Below are 21369 nucleotides of genomic sequence, written 5' to 3'. Positions count from 1 at the left end.
TGGGCAGGCCATGTGTTGCCCATGTTTAGAAATTTGATGGCTTGAGGAATAGACAAGACATGGATGTTGCTTCTTGTTGTTCTGAAAAGTGAAGCCAAGGTGGAAGTGCCTCTGGTAGTACAAATTATTCCTGTAGTAAACAGCCTCCACTTTCCGGATGATTGTATTGGAACAAGTGCTAGTTTCAGAACAAACAGAATAAAACCTGAAGTAAATTTTGTAAATTATGAGTACACTCATGGGCCAATGACTTGCCAGTCACATGTGAGTATTGAGTAGCATGGTATCACTCACTTTCTCTGTAATGTCTTCCACGTGCTGCTGAGGCTTCACCATGAGACTTCACTAAACAATGGGTGATGTCACCATTGTTATATCCATCTTTCAAACACATTAACAGCCATAGTGGTTAATTTAAGCCTTACCAGTTTTAATTGGTATACTGGCTTGCAATTGGGACAGTGGTGTAATCATCAGCTGTTGGCATGCTAGAAGATAAGCTGTTGGACATGATTATCATCAGTTAGACATTTTTACCATGGTGACATTCTTAAACTCAAAGCGACACTGCACAACAAGTGCATATGTGTCTGTAGACTCTAGATATTTTTGGACAATATTTTAATCTTAATGCTCTTATAGTATATGCCTTTAATGCCCAGTACATGTTTCTGCCATTCTAATGGTTCCCATAGGCCATTTGTCATGGTGCTAACATGCTCCGATCTATCAGGCAAAACATTTTGGATTGTATCCATTTACATAAAGAAGTCACATTTCACAATAATCTAGGACTAGCTGCTCTTGGCACTGACAAAACACAGTCATACCACTTTAAAGGTAATTGCAGCTATAATTATGACTGGGTGGAGGTAAAAAATTACCCAAATGCAAGCTTTGAATGTCATGAATTAATCACAGTGCAGTGCAGGTAGTATCACTGCAACTCAGCAGAAACTATGCCGGCCCAAATTTGGCTTTATTCTTTTTAGCTCATATTTTATCTTGCATATTTATCTTAATTAAATTATCTTCATTGATTTAAAATATGTTCTCTCCAGATCACTAAAAAGCAGTGCTGCTGGAGTGGTGCTCTACGTCTTGGTTTTACATCCAAAGACCCATCAAGGATCAATCCAGACACCCTGCCCAAGTATGCCTGCCCTGACCTGGTCTCCCAAAGTGGCTTCTGGGCAAAAGCACTTCCAGAGGAGCTCTCCAATGAGGGAAACGTCATCTCGTTTTGGGTAGATAAGAAGGGCCGGGTGTTCTATCGAATCAACGACTCCAGCCCCATACTGTTCTTCAGTGGGGTACATGTCTCAGAACCCCTCTGGGCTCTCATAGACGTCTATGGCCTCACTAGGGGGGTCCAACTGCTAGGTGAGTCATGCATTCAGAGGCAGGTCTACGTTTTATTATCTCAAATATTTTATTTACTCCCAAAAACCTTTAAAACTACTCATATTCCTGCCAGTTCTAAGTTTGATTTGTGCTCTATTTACAGCTGTTGTAATGATCTTGCATTAGCTCATGAGACCCATTAAGGAGGCTAAGCTGAAATGGTAAACATTATACTGTTAAACATCAGCTAGAAGTTATCTCACAGCACCTCTCTGCCTGGGTAGACACTTACAGAGTTGATAGCATTGCTGCAGACTCTGTGTTCTTGGTGTAATGCTTTGCCACTGGAAAAACACTCTGCATCTGCTGCTTTTTCATCAAGTGATTAAAAGGTGATGTTACATACAGCTGCACTGCTTTTCCCACACCGGCCAAATGGCTCAGTGGAAAAAGATGGTGGGAGATTAGGCAGATTGTATAGTTAGCATGGCCGTTAGTATCAAAGAAATTTCCCTGAAGGGAGAATTTCAAAATGTCTGAAATCTTTTCTTACAATTCTGCCGTGCTGCTTAAAGGGTCATTACATCAAAGAAATGTGAAGCAAACCGGTCCGTCCCAATTATTAACAGCAGTGTTTCATCAATCTAAACCATCTCAAGTGTGTTTGGATTGGTGATTGTGTTGTATTTATGAAACACATCATAACCAAGCCAGCTTTTGAAAACAATGCAAATGGACAAATAGGAATCCTTGTGGTTGCCTCAGTACTTATTTATAACCATTTCCAAGAACCGCACTGCCTCTCCCTCTAAACAAAAGAGGCTGTCAGCACCAGTAATAAAAATAGAAGAGGCTCCCATATTGTGTAGATAGTGCCATTTAACCTTATTTCTTGTGGTGTGGTTGACAGCGAGAAGCGTGCTATCTCGTGATGGGCTGTTTGGTATCCAGCGCCAGAGTGTAGCTATCTGGGGTTCACTGGCCTCATGGTGCTGACCAGCACATTGCTCTTGTTCTTTCACAAGAGCAATGTGGTGTGGTGTTCATCCCAACAGGATAGACGACAGTAGGGATGATGTCAGGTAATGAGATGTTTGGGGTGTTTTTCCAAGACAATCAAATCAGTGGAATGTCTCACTCTGTGGATCCAAGTCTGAGTTTGACTTCGTTTGACATGCAGTCAACTTGCCTTCAACCCAAACTCGGATTCATATGTTTAAATGAAAGTCCCATTGGTATAATAAGAGAATTTTTCCGTTTTACAATTACAATTAAATCTGGGGTTTTCTGGAATGTGAGATCATACTTTACGCAATCTATGCCTGTGTATAATGTGAATGAGGCCAGCAGCCATAAATCCCACAGTTTCTACTCTAGTTTTTCCATATTGATCACTTTTATCCTCACATTGATGGCTTAAACCGAAAAGCCTCAGCCCTCAGTCAGCTAAAGGATCACTTGGCTATCAGCTTTCCTCTATAGCCTGAGAACGTCACTGCTCAAGAGCATGGTATATCTCAAAAGGCCAGTATTGTCTCAGGGGTTGGCTGCAGTTCAGCAAACACTTAGCCTGAAATATGGGCAGACACATCAAAGTCTGGTGTTGCAAACTGGCATGCAATTTCCTTTAACAGAAGGCTGCTTTTTGATTCTTAATGATGCTTAAAAGCTGAGCCAAATTTCACCTGTTGTGGGCTTACACAATCTTCCCAGGTGGGAATTATAGATCGCCAGCAGTTTTTTTTTTTTTTAACAGAAGACAAATTGTACGAGGAGCTGTGAATAGACTCCACGGAGTGTGGAGAAAGGCTTGGTTGGGTGACCTTGATTTGGCTTTTGAGATAAATGTGCAGGACAGTTTAAAAAGAAAAAAAGGCAGAATAAGATGCGATCAATTGTTTACTCATGATGATGATGATGATGATGATGATGATGATGATAATAATAATAATAATAATAATAATAATAATAATAATAATAATAATGTGCATCACTGATTAGATAATGTGCTTCAGGAGTGTTAAAGGGCTTCACCACTAAGTTTACATAGGACTACTTTAGTACAGAGGGAGTACTCCACTCCACTCAAATTTAGGACCGTTGCAAAATCGTTTCTACTCAGCCAAACAACTCACTCCAAGACATTTCAGTCAGAGGTTTCGCTGCAGGTGCCTGATGTGGCCTCAAGATGCTAATCTCCAGCACTGATGACGGCTGTTATGTTCACTTCTTCCCGAACATGAGATTTAATTTACATTATAAGCTGAGAGTCTTCATATCCAACCAATTCCTGATTCAAGTGACATCTTTGGAAGCAATTTATCAGATTTCATGCACCTCCCTCAGAGCCGCAGATGATTTCATCAAGATTTTCTCCCAAATGCATTTCCTAAGCACTGTAAACAGACTTTTATGTTTAAAAACCGAAGGCCGCATCAGAGACCGGAGCTTGATTCATTTAGAAAAATGTCAGCTTTTGGTATTTAGTTGGTATTTATTTACATTAATAGATATATGAGATTCAGCATATCAGAAGTCTGTTTTAGTCCATTTTTAAACATGTCTTCTTTGTTTCACTTTCAGCTTAAGAAAATCTATGGTATGATAACAGATTTCACTTCTCGTAACATTTTATGTCTATTCCTGTAAGCCGAACCAGTCTTGTCTTATTACCTCATTCCTCAGCTGACACGGCAGACACTGCCCTCCATTCACTTTGAGACACACATAGTGAGCTCGCTGTGATCTGATTTCATCCTTTATGTAAAAAGAATCCATGTCTTTAATATTTAATGGATTAATCATAATAATGTTCCTGCACACATCAGCATCACAACTGTTACTTCTGCAAAGTGCCACCTGAGTATTACTACCCTGTTAAAAGGTGATGGTTTGATTGTCTTTTCCTGCACAAATATTTTCTGTGATCCCTTCCAGGGTGAATATTTCTTAAAAATCTGAATTTATTCTGAACGCATGATGAAGTTTTATAATTATCCGAGTCATTTTTCAATAGATGTTTTTCATTCAGTGGCTGCAACCTCCCCTGAGGAGACGCAGTCAAAACTTTGTTGTTTTCTTTAGCCAGTGGCTTATCCGCATCAAACGCATGCTCTGCATCGTTCTCATACCTTTGTGTCCATTTGATCTTTTACAACCAAAACATGCTATATTAAGGGATTCAACCAAGCTGCTATCCGTCATCACCATTTCACTTGTGCTGCCTCTTAATGCGGTCTGCTGTCAAACAGCTTAACTGCTCTCAGGTCTTATTCTGATGTTCAAGGATCTTTTCCAGTGCAGTGTTGTTTCCACTCTTATCATGGGAGTGCAGTTCAGTAGCTAGCCACCCATGAAAGAAGCCAAAGGTGATCCTGAGATCAGTGAGACTGCTTGAAAGCTGAGATGGCGTTACGTAAGAGAGGAACCTAAATTAATCTGCTGAAATCAAACTGAGCCTCGGGGGTTGTCCAGACCAACAATGCTGCCCATGCAATTTAAGAAAGATCTGTTACATCACCACACTTGTCCTACTCACACAGCTATCAATAAAGACTAAAGTGCATTGCTTGGGCTTTGTACAGAACGGACTGTGCTGTTGAGGATGCACGACACTACCACTTTAGCCCTTAGTAAGATTGACAAAAGATTTCCTCAAGTGTATAATATGTCCCAAGCAGTATAACTGGTTTTAAAGCTCAGTTTTCTCAGCTGTGTTTTCATAAAAAGGTCTCTGTTTACTATGTTTCCCCTAGCAGTATAACCAAAAGCCTGGCTTTACGTAAACCTTTTTAATACCCCCCCCCCCCCCCCCCACTAATATGAAATCAAAAAGTGTTAGTTTTCTTTTCTTACTTGCTAACTTATAGGCAACTTGTCAAGCTACAGAAACCAGGTCATAAATATCTGAAAAGAAACACACAGGGAAATGGTACACCGTTTTGTGGTAAAAAAAATGTAATGGGGGATCCGAATGCTCCCTTTGCACCTATATAGCTGCAGTCTTAGCAGAATCTGTTTGTTTATGGGACGTATCCCAAGAGACCACACAGCATCCTCGGTTTTGTACAGGTGTGATGGATTTTTTCCAAGTTAGATAAGCCGACAGAGTCAAAGGCATCTTTTGATAGATGCAAGATGCTTTACTGGGGGTTTGTTTACTAGAGGTAGATGAGTCACTTAATCACTGACAGAATGGTAGTGATCCGTGAGGCCGGCATCAGCTAACATCATCTGCAACCTGTCCTCTAGTCATTAGAGAAGAATCCAAAATGACTGCCAGACTGTCAAGAGGCTGCGTACCTCTCAGGTGATTAAGAGGGAACTGTTGACATCAATCATTTCCATACACGGCATTGCGACACATTAGACTGTAGAGCTTCATGGTGGGGAAAACTCCTGCTATTTGCTTTTCATGCTTACTAGCATCTTCAGGGACATCCCTAACATTTACACCTGATGAAACACAGGAAAGGTTCCTTTTTTTTAAAATGCATGCTGCATAGAATATCCGTAGTAGTTGCAAGTATCCATGCATGGCTTTGGCAGCTTCACTTAACAGTGGAGAGAATGTTTTTTAAAGTTGTCCACAATAAGGATAAATCTGTATTGCTTTAGTCATTTCTTGTGTTTTCACCTGGTAGATCATTAGACTGTGCATTATACAGAGATCTGAACTATTTTATTGTGGACTGGGAATTGTGATCACTTAAAATTAGCACAAGTCACTCTCCTACTCCATAATAAAAAGATACCCAGTTTGCACTCTTTTTCCTGCCAGTCCAGATTAGTTTGGAGTGCAAATCTGACAACAACTGCAATCTTCATTTACCTTATGGCTGCTGCTACTGAAATGTTGGTTATCTTTATTATGATTCATCTTTCGACTATTTTAATTCCTAATTGTTTCAGTCTATAAAATGAGAAATTAGACATCACTATCCTTTAAATCAGCGCCATCAAACCAGCTATTTGCCAAAAGAGCTAATATTAATAAACATAAAGAACACAAAAAAGTTAGCATTGGCTGTATGTTTAAACAATTTTTAAGCTAGTTATTTTATTATAAAGTGACTCGGAGCTGACAAGCATGCACCTCCCTGTAATCATATAATTTATCCCTACTCGAGAAATATTGAAGATTAACACTGACGGGCCTCAAGTCCAAAGCAATAAACTCCACAGCTCTCATCATCATATTTTTCCATTTTAATGATGGAAGAGGTTTCACATCCAGCTTGTCTGGGTGCAGCTGCTGCTGTTGGCTGCCGCTGGAGCTGGTGAAGCTGTGGCTGAATTGGACCACACATACTGAAATATGCCAAGTCAAATATGGAAACATCAAGCACTAAACAGTTGTCAGAACAGTCTAACTTAGACAAGTTGGCTTACAGGGTTTAGATGATAGATGACTGCTAAATTCTTAGTCACACACACCTAAAGAATGGAGGGTGACCCTACCATAGTCCATGGAAAAATGTGTATTCCTCAAATCATTGGCAAGTGGTTGCCTCTTGTCACGCAGGCCTAGAGACCAGTTAGCAACCCCCTAGCACACTGGTCACTAAGGAACAATGTGTATTCTCCAACTGGTTAACAAGCGGTTGCTGGATGTTGCTGACATTTGCTAGCTGAAAGTGGTTCCAAAAAGTGTGGCATTAAAAACCCTGTTGCAATTGTTTTTGTTTCCTAGCAGAATGCCACAGTTGCCTTTAGTTTGCATGGAAGATGCCAGCTTATCTGCACCTTAGTAGAAAATGTATCATGTTGCTGAATCCTACACTTTTCCAAACGAGCAACTTTTACTGTAGTTACTTTAGTTGGCAAGTGTTTGCAGACAAGTTTCATGCAAACTGCAAGCGACCAGTTTGCTAGTGACAAAAGCAATCACCAGGATGTCTTAGTGCAGCACCATCTTTGCCACCAAATTTAACTAGTGACAGCCAGCAGGCTGGAACAACGACTCTTCAGTCTGAGAATACACATTTTTGTTGCAAGAGAGTCACAGACTAGTCTCTACATCTGTGTAATTGAGGCCTAAGCTTAAAGTTTACAACAGCGTCACTGTGTCAGTTAGTTTGGAGAAGATAAACATTCAGTAAATGTAAACATTAAGGACATTAAACATAGTAGTGTCTGTTATTTTTGGCAGTGCTGTGAAAACATGGAGTGTTATCAAAACATCTCCATGTTTTCCACGGATCAACCCTGGAAGGCTATCGAGGTAGCTCTTCTTATTATTATTAAAACGGTGGACCGATTACTGAGAATTTGATTATATGAAACAATATCGACAAAATAATTGAGCAATTGCCTGTGAGACTGCAACCCAGATTCTTTAAATGATCACTTTATCAAATTTTCCCCAAGGGCCGCAGAGACTCTTAGTCCCATTTCAAATTTGTCGCTGAACAGATTTACAGTATTTCATCATGTGTCCATAGCAATTCTTTACTCTTGTTATTGTGTTACTTTCATGTTACTCAAATAAAAGCGAAACAGTTTGCAGTTGCCTTTGACTCATACCTGTTTTATCAAGAGAGATAAACTGCACACGATGAAAAGCTCGGTGCTGCACAAACATGTTTGACGAAACCTGATTGTGCTGTACTTTCCTTTCTTTGTGTCTATTTTTGTCTGTGCTCGCTCCGTGTGCCACATACTTATGTTCACTTGCTACAGATCTCACCTATTGTTTCTCTTGTCAACACAGATTATGTGGCCTTTCACAAGGTTTGATTTGTGGATTAATATGTTATAAATATAGAGGCAGATCTGATAAGTTCAGTCGGAAACAAGTGCACGCAGGATTGGGTCAGTGGGGCTGATTTAAAAAAAGATTCAGTATCATAAAATGATGCCCAAAGTGGTTTCTGTAATAGCATACAAGTAAAACTTTTAATTCAGTTTTTATACTGTATCCAGTCATGATGTGGTCCTACCTTTTTCAAAGGGGCTTCATAAGGGAGCAGAACTAAACTCTTTGTTAATTTTGATTGATGAAGACACGCGATAGGCCTCAGGGTTCTTATTACCCTGAAGTACTGCAAATGGATGTTGTGCTAATACATTGGGTTTCTGGTCTGCTGCTTACAGCCAAATCCTCCAAAAACAATAAACTTGAAATTCAGCATGATAATAACAATATGCAAAGTCATCTGTCAAAAGTCAGTTTGCAGCCAAAGGCAAAAGGCAGACAGTGAGAGAGGAAAGCAAAAAGAAATGCTAAATGTCTCCATATTATAAACATTCGGTAAGTTCCTTGAGGTGAATTCTTTTGGCAGAATTAGACTGAAATCATGAATCATACTTCAGCTTGTCGCGCTTTTCTTTCTGTTTTCTTCAGCAGTTGCTGTCTGTGTGATGAAAACCTGAACAAATCGAACGAAAAGTGATCCTTTTTTTCAAGGGACTGGACATTTAAACCTGATTACAGTCGCATTATGATTTCGCAAGGCTGTGGACGCCGTCCCAAGTTTTCCTGTTATGGAAATTGCTGAAGCTTAAAACTTACGTTCCGGTCAAGAGGACATTTAGGCCCATGTTAATACCTTTTTGGGTAAAACGATGCAAGGCTAGAGAGGCCTGTGCAAGATCTGAGGTAACCTTACTCATTCCTAACTAGGTACATTGTCTTTGCTTCTATGTCATAACCAGTTTGATACTGAGGTTGCTAGCTCTCGGGCAAGTGATAAATCTATCCATAATCCACCCGTCCTTTAAGTTTAAAAAGAAAAAAAAAGAATAAATAAATCAAAATTTGTGGTCGTAAAGGTCATAAAAATAGCAGAAATTGCTATATTTAAATTATTTTTCTGTACTGCTGTATTTGAAATACAAATTATTAAACTGCTAAACATAACAGTCTCAGAGTATAGTTGTAGTGTAACTTGATAGTACAGATCTTTGTACTTGAGTCACCCTTTTATTTCATAGCAGCCAAACAATTCCCATTTGCATGCATGTTTGCAGCCAACCTTGCAAAACTATTTATTAACTTAAAAAGCATTTTTGAGATACAGTGTGGAGATACAACGTCAGTTTGGAGAAAACAAGACTCTTGGACACAGTCGTGTCAAAAGGACAACCTTTACTCCTTCTATCTAAATTAAGAGGTCAAGTAGCAGCCAGTTCAAATGATTGATTTTGATTCACTGAATGCAAGTGTGACAAACTCCGTAAAAGCAAAACGTTTTGACAGGTTGCCGGTCTGGAGCATTCAAGTGTGTGTTCACTCTTTAGAGGATTGTTGCAGTGTGTTAAAGTCAAAGCAAATTCACCAAAGGTCAGCATGTACAATGCTCTGAGGAATTCTAAAACCTTCAGCTCAGACTCTACAGGCCTCAGTTAGCATGTTAAATATTAAAGTTCATGCAAGTACAACCAGAAAAAGACTAATATATGAATAAGTATGGCTGAGACAGGAGGAAGCCTCTTCTCTTTAAAAAAAACAACAACATGACCTCATCTAGATGCTGTAGTTAGATGAAATGCTGTAGTGGGACCTTAAGAGCGCTGTGTATAAAGTAATGGCCGCAAATCCAGTAAACTGAAGCAACGTTGCGAAGAAGAGTTGGCCATAATTCCTCTATAATGATGTGACCGAATGATAGTCCTTAAGGAAACCGTTGCTTCAGTTTATTGCAGCTAAATGTTGTTCTATGGCTTATTGAGTCATGAGGTGTATGTACTTGTGAAAACTTTCTCTTTCATATGACTGCATGTTTTGGATGCTATGTAAATAAAGAGTTTATAGTACAGTGGCTTCAATCAGCACAAGGAAAGACCTGATAAATGACTAGCAAACAGAATCTGCAAATTCAAAGGAAGAATTGCCTTACTGTTCGTTTATTTTAGCATGCTGACTGAAAAAAAAAAAAAAATCAAAAGCTACCACTGAAAGCGTTTGAACAGTTGCTGGTATTTGGTATAATTATAGTGAAGTGATTGGGTGCTTGCCGAGGGGCCTTGAAGAGCCTTTCAGCTTCTATAGCTGCATTCAGGAGTCAGAACAGAGACGAGCTGGTTTCACCGTCCCCAAGACACACAGTGCATGAGTGTTACGCAACATTATGGCCCATTAGCGCTTCCCATTTCTCATGACAGTTTTTGGTCGCTTATATTTCCACTATTTTAAAGCCACTGTTAAGTGATTGCATAAAGGGCAGGGATAGCTCAGTAGGTAGAGTGGTTGCCCCATGATCGGAAGGTCGGGGGTTCGATTCCCCTTAACAGCTACCCTGAGGTACCCCTGAGCAAGGTACCGTCCCTACACACTGCTCCCCGGGCGCCCAATGGCTGCCCACTGCTTCACTGAGTGAATGGGTTAAATGCAGAGAGCAATTTCCCCACGGGGCTCAATAAAGTACAATAAAGTACAATAAAGTACACACTTTCTTTCTAAATGTGTCCATTCATCTCCAAGTAGTTATTTTATTAATGCTGCACACACACCCAGGAATGGCATGTTCAGCTTTTTGTTTTGTATTTTAATCACACATCCTCTCCTACAGGCCGGTGAGGTGTGAGTGGAGGACACAAGTGTACAGCTCCCTATAGCACTGTATTCTCTAAGTCACTTTTGAGTGTTTTTACTTGGATTATAACTAAGTAAATTAAATCTGCCAGACAGTCAGCTACAATTAAATAAGGGGCTTGATATAAACTAAAGGGCTGTATTTTGACCTAACATCTGCCAGAGTGTACACACTGGGATTAGAGTCCACTTATTTATGAGAGCTCTGTTTCTGGTGATCTCAGGGCTTGGAATTCACTTGATTTGTTGAACCAAAATAAATGCCGCTGGCCAGGCTATTATGCTTCAGCTGTGATTTAATCGGTGCAGATGGAATCGAACAGATTTTCAGGAAATCAAAATAGAAATCGTAATGGAGCCTGTCAGTTTTGGATCCAGGAAGCTGGACTGTACCGGGGGAAGCCTTTGGAGAGGAGGCTAATCACTTTCAGATGACCCGGTGAAGACGTGAAAGCGTGCTCTCTTTCCTGTGTGTCGATGTGTGCACAGATGTTCGCTTGATATTACTTTCACCAAAAACAATGAGATGAATCAATAATTGGAGAAATGTGTTTCAGATTGAGACACCTCATCAAGCAGTGGACGGTTGTCCAATGTGGAATTACCTAAGATGAGTAAGGCTGTGTAGAAGCACTGCATTACAGGCAGTTTCAGAAGGCTGACCCTAGAGGAAACTGTGCCCTTGAAGTGCTCAGCAGCGTCTTCATCTGCTGCCATTTCTCCCTTCAGTGTGTGCCCTTTACTTTTCACTATCACAATCATAAATTCTAAAAACCAATTGCTTAACTTGGTCTCTCAACATATGTGGCTTTTGTTGCACATGGGGTCCTATCATGTATCACTGTTATAGCTTTTAGACCCTCTTGCTTCACGTACACTTTCCTTAGTGAGCTCAGTCTGGGGTTTTTGTTTTTTTTTTTCTTTCTTTGATAAGCGGAAGCCCATCCCTTTCCTTTTTGGGACAGGCGCATAACCCTCGCCAAACACCTCTCTTATGACGGATGACTTCACTCAGTCATTGCAGACAGAGCCCTGGATAGCTCTGCAATGCATGCATACTTACGGCAAATCCCCAAACGCACACACATATATGCACACGCACACAGTCGGTGCTGCTGACCTTGTATAGAGGTTGCAGCTTCATAAAAAGACCAAAATACCTCTTAATCTTGTTCTACCAGCGCAAGGAAGAGGAAGAAATCTCCCTCGTCTATATAGTGCCACGCCACTGTCTGACTGAGAGGTGTCCATGACTAAAAGAGGCACAGCATTCCCCAAAAAAAAGAATGTACATAAAAACAGCTCTATTGCAATATGTGCATTTCTTGTGAGTTACACAAGATGCAGTTAGCTCTTAATATAAAGCATACTGTTTGTTTAGACTGTGTGTGAGTTTGTCTGTCTGCAGTTTGTTTGTTGTTAAACTGGCTTGTGTTTACAGTAAAACAGGATTTCGGTTTCGGTTACAGCCTCCCATTGCACATGAAATATCGTCTCCAGAAACAGGTTTTTCCAGGCAGTGTGAAGACATTTATGCCTGTGAATGTTGGGACTTGTTTGAATGTGTAACAACGCAAGAGGCAGAGGGATGTTTATCTATCTGTCGACTACTTTTTTTTTTCTTTTTTTTTCCTACAGGTGTATATTTTGGCATGGATGTGTTCTTGCTTTCTCAAAGCCAAGAAATGTCCCCATAATGTGTAGCAGGAGTTGAGCTACACTGATTACTGATGTTTTCTCACAGCTACAATGATGGTATAAAGAGCCAGAGTCAAAGCGGTCACCCGCTGACCCTGTAGTATCAGTCTGGTATGTGTTCCTCTTTTCAAATAGTGTTTTTTTCCTTCTCCTGGGACCAAGAAGCTGGAGCTGTTAAAAGGCCTCTTAATGCTACTGGGCCAATTGCAGCCATGCACTTAATCATTTCAGTATTGTTTTTTGTCCCAGATCCAAGAAGAAAAAATCCGAATTCAGACTATTCAAAAGCTTTAAGGACATGAACTTCGAAGTAGAACATAATTACCATTATGTTTAGGACATGTTATTAAAGAAACCACTGGAGCACTGCCAGCTGTTACGACTCAAAAAATTGTTACTCTAAGCTGCAATGAATTTCTGTTGGTACCGTGCTTAATTTTCTCACATAATTCAGAAGACTGTGTGCGACATTTTAATGAGAGTGCAGATTGTAAGGAAGAGTTGGTTCTTCATCAACCAAAGGGCTTACAGTTACAAAAAGGTGTGTGTGCGGAAACTCACTGGTTTATGAATTTGCTTTGTTAGAACAGTTTTCATTTGTATCCAATACTTTTAGCTAACACCTTTAACCTATGGTCCTTGCTAGTACTGAGTTGAAACCCTTTTGCTGCCCTAAATGTTTGTGACGTAGATTTACAAAGTGCCGGAAACAGTTTTTTCAGAGATTTTGCTCTATGCTGACATGATAGCATCACACAGTTGCTGCACATCCGTGGTCTGAATCGCCGCAATCGCAAAGCTGCTTTATTTGGTGGCTTGGAGACTATGGAGGCCATTTGAGTTGAGTGAACTCATGTCATGTTCAAGAAATCAGTTTGAGATCATTTAAGCTTTGTCATCCTTCGTTATCCTGCTGGAAGCAGACTTCAGAAAATGGGTACACTCAGGCCATAAAGGGATGGAGGTGGTCAGCACTAATACTTGAAATGATGCTCATTTGGTACTAAGGGATCCAAAGCATGCCAAGAATCACCCACACATTCAAGGAAGGATAGTCCATGCCAAATTCTTACCCTCAGAGCAGAAACTGAGACACATCAGTCCAGGCAACATTTTCTCAATCTTCCTAGCAGCTTCAAGCATTCTGGCCATTCTCTTCTGACCTCTGGCATCAACAAGGCATTTTCTCCATCAGGACTGAGCTCACTGGGTATTTTCTCTTTTTTGGAACAGTCTCTGCAAACCCTGGAGATGGTTTTATGAGAAGATCCCAGTAGATCTACAGTTTCTGAAATACTCAGACCAGCTCGTCTGGCACCAACAACCATGCTACATTCACAGACAGTTAAATCACCTTGCTTCCCCATTTTGATACTTGGTAAAAAGACATTGTTTTGCACATTTTATCAGACAGAAGATAAATGTGGTGTATTAGGTGTTTCAAGCTTCACCATGTATTACCCAAAGATTTTCATAGTTTGTCAAAAGTTTCATGAGTAAAATTCTTTCCCAGACTCTTTTCAGGCTAAACCCAGGAAGAGCTCATACATATTTAGTTGCCTCACGTCTTTGTCTTTCTTTGTTTGGTCTTCTTTTATCTTTTGTATATCTTTGAATGTTACTATTCCCCTCACAGCTTGGCTTGAGTGCTGCGCCAATCTCAGAAACCAAAACTGTGAACCACAGGAAGCTTTAATAGCAAGAATAGAAATTATCTCCTGTAAGTCGGCTAACTTTGCCTTGAAGATGATAAGGCGGCTAATAATAAGACTCTCGTGCCTGATCGTGCACGCTCTTGGCTGAGGTAGTAATGAATGTCAAGCACTTTATCAGAGGCTAGCCGGAGATGTGCCATCTTTGTTTGATAAAGGAGAGATGTTGAGGTCTGCCCTTTCATTCAAGTGCCTACCCTATTTTTTTTTTTTTTTTTTTTTTTGGTCAGGTCGTCCCTTGCTGCGCTCTCCTTCTTCATCCACTTCTCAAAGGGAAAGCCCAAAGCAGATCGAGGCTGGGAGCCGTCATGTCACTCATCTCTCAGCCTGCCCTCTGCTTGCTCTCCTCAGATGTCCAATCAGCCTAATTTTAGCTTGTTTTAGATGGCCGTGTTAAATATGTCTCTGTGTCCCCAAGCGTGCCATGATGCAGATGATCTGTGTGCATGGAAAGCACACTCACGCTGTGTTTTCTTTTTTTTTTTTAAATGATGCTCCTGTGTGGTTTCTATTTAACAGTGAGCAGATTTAGCACAGGAAGGCCTATTTGTGAGGTGGGGTGGAGAGCATGGAGAGACATGTAATGCCGTTTTTAGGAGTCCCTTTACCTTTCAACGATTGGAAAAAAGCTGATTTTAGCATCCAGACACATAGCTGAAAATGTCACCAGTAGACAGAGGTATATTAAGTTGCTGGTGCTGAGGCAGTTTGTTTTGTAAACACTTGTGGTAGCTATTTGGATGTATACATATGGTTTTACTCTCTGACAAAGACTATATATAAACTGGCTTCAGTAAATTTTTGGAAATATAATCTTTGCATTTAAAGGCTCGGAGGACTGGAGCTGTGGTAAGTCTCACTTGCACACTTGGAGTTATGGTAGAAAAAAAAATAGTGCACCCTTTATCAGTTCTAGGCTTTAACATATCAGGACATAGTTTAAGAAAATCATCTTTCTTTAGCAGCTATTAAAATTATTTAAATCTAGCCTTAGGTGTAAAATGACACCCAGCAGTTTCCACTGTTCCATCATTTATTTAACAAAAACTAAACCCAAATGCAGAAGCAGAGTGTGAAATATTAAATACACCCCGTGATTCAGTAGCTTGTACAACTTTTAGCAGTAACAGCTTAAAGTAATTGTTTTCTGAATGACCTTATTAGTCTCTCACATCATTGCGGAGAAATTTTGGCCCGGTCTTCTTTACGTTGCTTCAGTTCATTGAGGTTTGCAGGTATTTGTTTTATGCGCAGTTCTCTTAAGGTCCACCTACAGTTTCATTCTGGTTGAATTCAAGACTTTGACTGGGAAATCGCTTTTCTTTTTCAACCATTCTGTTGCAGATTTGCTGCTGTCCTTGAGATCATTGTTCTGTTGCATGGCCTAATTTGACAAGCTTTAGCTGTTGGACAGGTCATGAACTTCAACATGTAACTTGCTAACTAAGGCCTTTAGGGTCTAAGACGTAGCTTTTAGGTTTGTTGCACTGTACAATCTGACCTTTAGCAGAATTAGCTGGGATGTCCTAGAACGATTGATGGGTAGCAGTAATTGACTTTCTAAGATAAGTTTTCATCCTTGGCATTGTGTTAACATATACCTGAATATACTAGAGCAGCCAACTGCTAAATCTTCTGCTTTTATAGAGGTGCTCACACTTGCTGATGATCAGTTAATCAAGTGCATTTAATGAGCAGCACCTGGCTCCTACTTACCCTCCTAATTCCTACTTGAAGCAGTGAAAATGTCCGTAGTTTTTCACACGCTGTGTCTGCATGTTGGCTCAGTGTCTGTTGAATAAGTAATGGCACAAATCTCATGTCATGTGGTTCAGCAGAGGTTGCATTTACTTAATTTTAAGACGTGCGAGAGACCAGTGTATTTTCATCATGTTGTGATACATAAAACCTCAAAACTGAAAGAGGGTGTACTTTCTTTTTACCATGACTGTAAGAAACAAGCAAAAGAAACCACAGGACCCTGAGCTAGAGACAGCGAGACAGGGCCTCAAACACAGGACCTCTTTTTCCTTCAGTGTTACATAAAGCTGTTATGTCCTACTGTGATGGAGCCACTGGGCCTGCAGCTATAGCTTTCCCCCACTTAAAGTGCTGATATGTTTCGGGAACATATAAACATTGAAAAATTTTGTTCATACTTTTGAAGCCTTAGTGCAGAGAGAGCTTTAGAATGAATATGTTATAAAACAGAGAAGCCGGAAGCCACCATTTGTTTAGAGTGGCAGGTGTGATGAATAAACAGTGTATAGACTGAGGATATAAAACAAAATAGTGTTATACAAGGAAATATGCAGATTACTAAGTGGCTACATTAATTTCATTTAGTCCTCCTGACTCTGTTTTCTACTTGCAAAGACTGTAAATTGATTCATTTTTTGCAGCTGTAAAGCCAGAGTGCTAATAAAAATTATTAGAGAACAAATAAAGGCAGTGTGCATGAATTTAGATTTGAATGTGCTCTGTAAAAAAAAAAAAAAAAAAAAAAACCCACCACAAACAAGTGATTACATAACATCGCTGTGTGTGTGTGTTCTTTTTTTCTTCTTCTTTTTTCCACAGACAGCGAGATGGTCCCACTGGATTGCCTGCGTCCTCGTTCTCTCGCTTCCGCCCACCAGACCGCCATTCAGCGAAGCAGTGGTGACCCTCGCCTCTCCGTCAGCCTGTGTGACCTGAGCCTGCAGCAGCAAGAGATGCATCTGGAGGAAGATGATGAGGATGAGGAGCAGCTACATCCCCTGAGCTCCTCCTCCTCCTGCCATGTGCCCCAAAACTCACAGAACTCACAGCAGTGCTCGCTTCTGCCCAGCCATTTGGACAATGATCTGCACTTTCACTCTGTGCACGGCATCCACGTAACCATGCTGGATAAGCACACGGTGGCTCGGCTGGATCACCGCGGTGATGAAAGGACATTGGTGTTCACCAGCCGACCAATGCGCTGCTCAGAGACTGTATTTGTGAAGGTGAAAGCAGGTGTCTCGCGGCCCGGGTCGCTTTCTTATGGCGTGACATCCTGTGACCCTGCCACCCTGAGGCCCATTGATCTGCCGTCTAACCCAGAGTCCCTGGTTGACCGCAAGGAATTCTGGGCTGTGCGTCGCGTAGCGATGCCACTCCACAGCGGCGATATCTTGGGCTTTGTGGTGAACGCAGAGGGGGAGGTTATGATGAGCCATAATGGCGTCAGTGCAGGGATGCAGCTGTGCGTCGATAACTCCAGGCCTCTCTGGATGTTCTTCGGTCTGCACGGCACCATCACACAACTCAGGATTTTAGGTAGATTCAGTTGATCTTTTCATGTTTTTATCTTTTCTGTGTGTGTGTGTGTGTGTGTGTGTGTGTGTGTGTGTGTGTGTGTGTGTGTGTGTGTGTGTGTGTGTGTGTGTGTGTGTGTGTGTGTGTGTGTGTGTGTGTGTGTGTGTGTGTGTGTGTGTGTGTGTGTGTGTGTGTGTGTGTGTGTGTGTGTGTACCTAAAAATCTATTTTTATGTTCTTAAATCAAATTTGGATTAGAACAAATTCAGGAAAAACCTAAGCTATCACAAGAATGGACTCCATCACTGTTATTGCTCCCTCAGAAAACACTAAGATTTTTTTACCTAAGAGCTGCTTGCATTGAAGCCATGTTTAACTGTCGAGCCACGGCCCTTTTAGAAAATGAGTTTTTGGTAATTAGATTTCAGTCTTTTATTAGATTTCAGTTTTTCAAGATTTTTGTTCCTTTTTCCTCCTTCTGAATAATTAAATCTTCGTTCAAGGAAATCAGATGTGCTCACAGATCTTTGCAGGGTGTCAGTTGTAACTTTCCGTTCTTAACTGAGTGCGTGATCGTGGAATGACCTTTGGAAGCTGAATTCCCACTCAGTCAAGTCATGAAATAGTTTCTCCCTCCTCTGTTGTCTGGGGCTGCTCTCTGCCTTTTTATCAACTCATATATCGCTTTTGGAATTTACATCCAACCCCCACGATTTGCCCGTGAATGTTAACTTTGTACCGTCGGATGAACAGACCTCGTATCAGCTGGGTTTGATTCCAGCAGATTTCACACAGTGGTAACGTGACGTTACCTCAAGGTACTCTGAACTAAAAGTGTGGGTGTGCGTACACAGTTCAGGACTCAGAATGAAAAAAAGTAGGAACAGATAATTGCGCTCTCCAAAATAATTTCTTGGTTGGAAATGAAATGATATGGGTTATATGTAAATGCTGTAGTGATTATGACTGAGTAAAAACAGATTTCTTTTCAGGGAGCTTTGAGGAAATTGATTTGCCTTCAGGCTCTGTCCAAGAGCTACAGATCACTTGATTGTTCAACTCTTCAGAACATGTAATCAGTCTACTCTGTACATATTTGAATCTCTTTGGGAGAGTTTCAAAACAGGGTTTACTGTAGGTGGAAAATTGAAGGCCCTCGTGTCAGTAAAAGGTTATTTTTCTAGGTCATTTGACATTCAGCATCTGCCCTCATTTTGTGCAGAACGAGGTTAAGATTGAAATATTTATTTTGATTTCCTCAGTGGTAAGTCTCCTGCACTTTAAGGATTTTTATAAGCTGGAGCTTGGACATAGTTTATTTGCCTGTATTGGTAAAATATCACAGCAGGCAGGAATCATGAGTGAGTGCTTGTGATCTGTTTATCTTCATCGCAGATTAAGTCTTGATAGAGAACAGTTTTCTTACAGCTCAGAATTACACGATATACATCTTTTCATAGAAAATCTAACATTTGAGATGAAAAAGAGGGTCAAAATACTCTGGTTGGTTAGGTTTTTTTTTTCTATAATAATTCATCTGTGGATTCTCTGCTCTCTCTCCTTTCATGTAGTCAGTCAGACCAGGAACTGAAGAGGTTATTTCTGTCTTGCGTGGGCTCCCAGCAGTCAGCATTATGTATCAGGAGGGTGCCTGTGATCGCTCCTCATGATGCCCTCCATATGCATTATTAAAATGTAATTGCATGGAGAATTGCAATGCTGGGTTTTCCACCCACAGCCAGTTCCTGTCACACTGGTCCTCGAGTCGTCTCTGTACTTCCTCTTTTCCTTCTGCCTTTTTCTTCCTCTTTCTCCCTCCCATCCTGATTCTTTGGGGGTATGAGCATTCTTCGAGTCATTACCCACTCCAGCTGTGGGGAGTGCATTTGTGACGTCTCTGCTCACCCACTCGCAGCATCCCGCACGCCATGAGTTGCCATGGAAACATCTAGCCAGTGAGGCAAGTGACAGTTTGTCGTGGCTGGGTGTTGTCAAGCCCGTGAAGCGGAACAGATGGGAGACTGTTGCTCTCACGTGGTCATTTTGTCCATGTTATCTCAGAAACAGTGATTTGATCTTTTCATGGGTCGGTCTAAGGGTCTACTCGTGTAATTACATGCTAATTTCAGTTGTAAATGTGATTAATACATATATGAGCTGTAATTTATTAATATTTTCAAGAAAGATTCGGCAGAGAATTATCACCTAACTCTGACCACAGAGCTTCCAGCTTCTTTCAGTTCATTTTTGTGGTTGTGCTCCCCACAGCAAGTAACCTCTTCTTAAATTAGGGTTTAAATGAACCATTTGTTATAAAGTTGTGATCTATAGTAATAGCATTAGTATTAAAAAATGTATTTTTTAATACTAATGCTACTTATTTTTTAGCACTCTGTTTTAGATGGCAGTTACTCAGAATTAGCTGCTGAACTGGCATCTTTTAAAATTTGTGCTTTACATATTTATGTTAATTTTGATCAATCACAGTATCAAAAAATGTAGTTGATGCAAGAAAACTCTGCAGGTATTCTTGCAGACAGCTCCAAAATCCTTCACCAGTAGGACAGGACAGCTTGTATCATGCCACTTGGTGTTGCTTGTGGAGCTTAATGCGTTGGCTATGAATAGACTGTACAGTCACCGGCCACTTTGTTAAGTACACCTGTTCAGCTGCTTGTGTATCAGCCAATCGCACATCAGCAACCAAACACATTCAGACATATAGACATGGTCGAGATAACCTGCTGAAATTCAAACTGAGCGTCAGAATTGAGAGAAAAGGTGATTTAAGTGACTTAATGTTATATAGATGTTTGCCCCAGATGGACTCTAGTGTTCACAAAAAAACTGTCCAGTCAGGAGCACTGTCTCTGGGCAAAACACACCAGAAGTTCACCAACACATTAACTCAGAGCTGCCACATAAGCGCTTAATGGAGTGCCGTTTAAATGCTACTGTATGCATACATCCTCTCACTTTAAAATATATAACTTTATGAATAAATAAACAGATGACTCTGAGAAGAGTGTGTCTCAGCAAAGTGCTGCGATCATCAGTCCCAGCGCTGACCTTAAATGCAAGTAAATTAGGGAACGTTTAAGCACGCATAACCAGAAGCAGTGTGTTCATGCAGGCTTTGCTCCATCTACTGATTTTTTTTTTCTTCTTTCTTTCACACAAACACACTGGTGGTTGCATGATTAAAAAGCTACTATGACTTGTTTACATAAGCTGAAACTGAACTGCAAGCGGTTCAAGTGGTCCAAGGAAAAGGCATCAGAGTTCAGGGCAGCGAATAGGGGCACGTAGCTACAGTTACGCAACAAACTGTATACATTTTACAAACCCTATTAACGTGTTCTTGGTTAGAAAAAAAAATCTCACAAAACACAGAGAAGCTAACGTGATAGAACAGCTGCAGAAGTGAGAGAAACCAAAGCAAGTGAAGGACTGCATTGAGACACGCTTAAAGGAAGCAAACGGTTCATCAGTGTTATGATGGAGAAGTAGATGCAAGTGCATTATTCATATAATCCTGTAGATACATGTTGCTATTAGCTGTTTACTGCTAGTTCGTCACTTCTGCAGCCGTTGCTTCACGTTATTGTCGCCCCAAAAGAATTCCTATTTTGTTTTGTGAGTTATGTTCCACTTCTATTGTTTTGGGGGGGGGGGGGTTTGTGTGTGCTTTTGCAGCATTTTTCTATTTGCTGTCAAAACAGAATATCAAAATCTAGCAATCTTTCAGATGGCCAGCAGAAGGTCGCTTCTTTGGTTCCCAAATGAAATCTGATAGTACGAG

At 40.7% G+C, this 21369-nt stretch overlaps 1 protein-coding gene across 1 annotated transcript in view; it reads left to right on the top strand.

Moving 5' to 3' along the window:
• The window catches only part of LOC113034880 (E3 ubiquitin-protein ligase NEURL1-like), a 32085-nt gene that overhangs the window by 7514 nt on the left and 3202 nt on the right, over positions 1-21369 (top strand). The window contains exons 3-4 of the mRNA XM_026190015.2: positions 1062-1383; positions 16870-17589. Coding sequence (XP_026045800.2) covers positions 1062-1383; positions 16870-17589 — 1042 coding nt within the window. The remainder of the gene's footprint in view (positions 1-1061; positions 1384-16869; positions 17590-21369) is intronic.

The sequence above is a fragment of the Astatotilapia calliptera genome, chromosome 13, assembly GCF_964374335.1.
Source record: "Astatotilapia calliptera chromosome 13, fAstCal68.1, whole genome shotgun sequence".
Classification (NCBI taxonomy): domain Eukaryota; kingdom Metazoa; phylum Chordata; class Actinopteri; order Cichliformes; family Cichlidae; genus Astatotilapia; species Astatotilapia calliptera.
The sequence above is the reverse complement of the archived record's forward strand: the minus strand, read 5'-3'. Positions and strand labels throughout refer to the sequence as shown.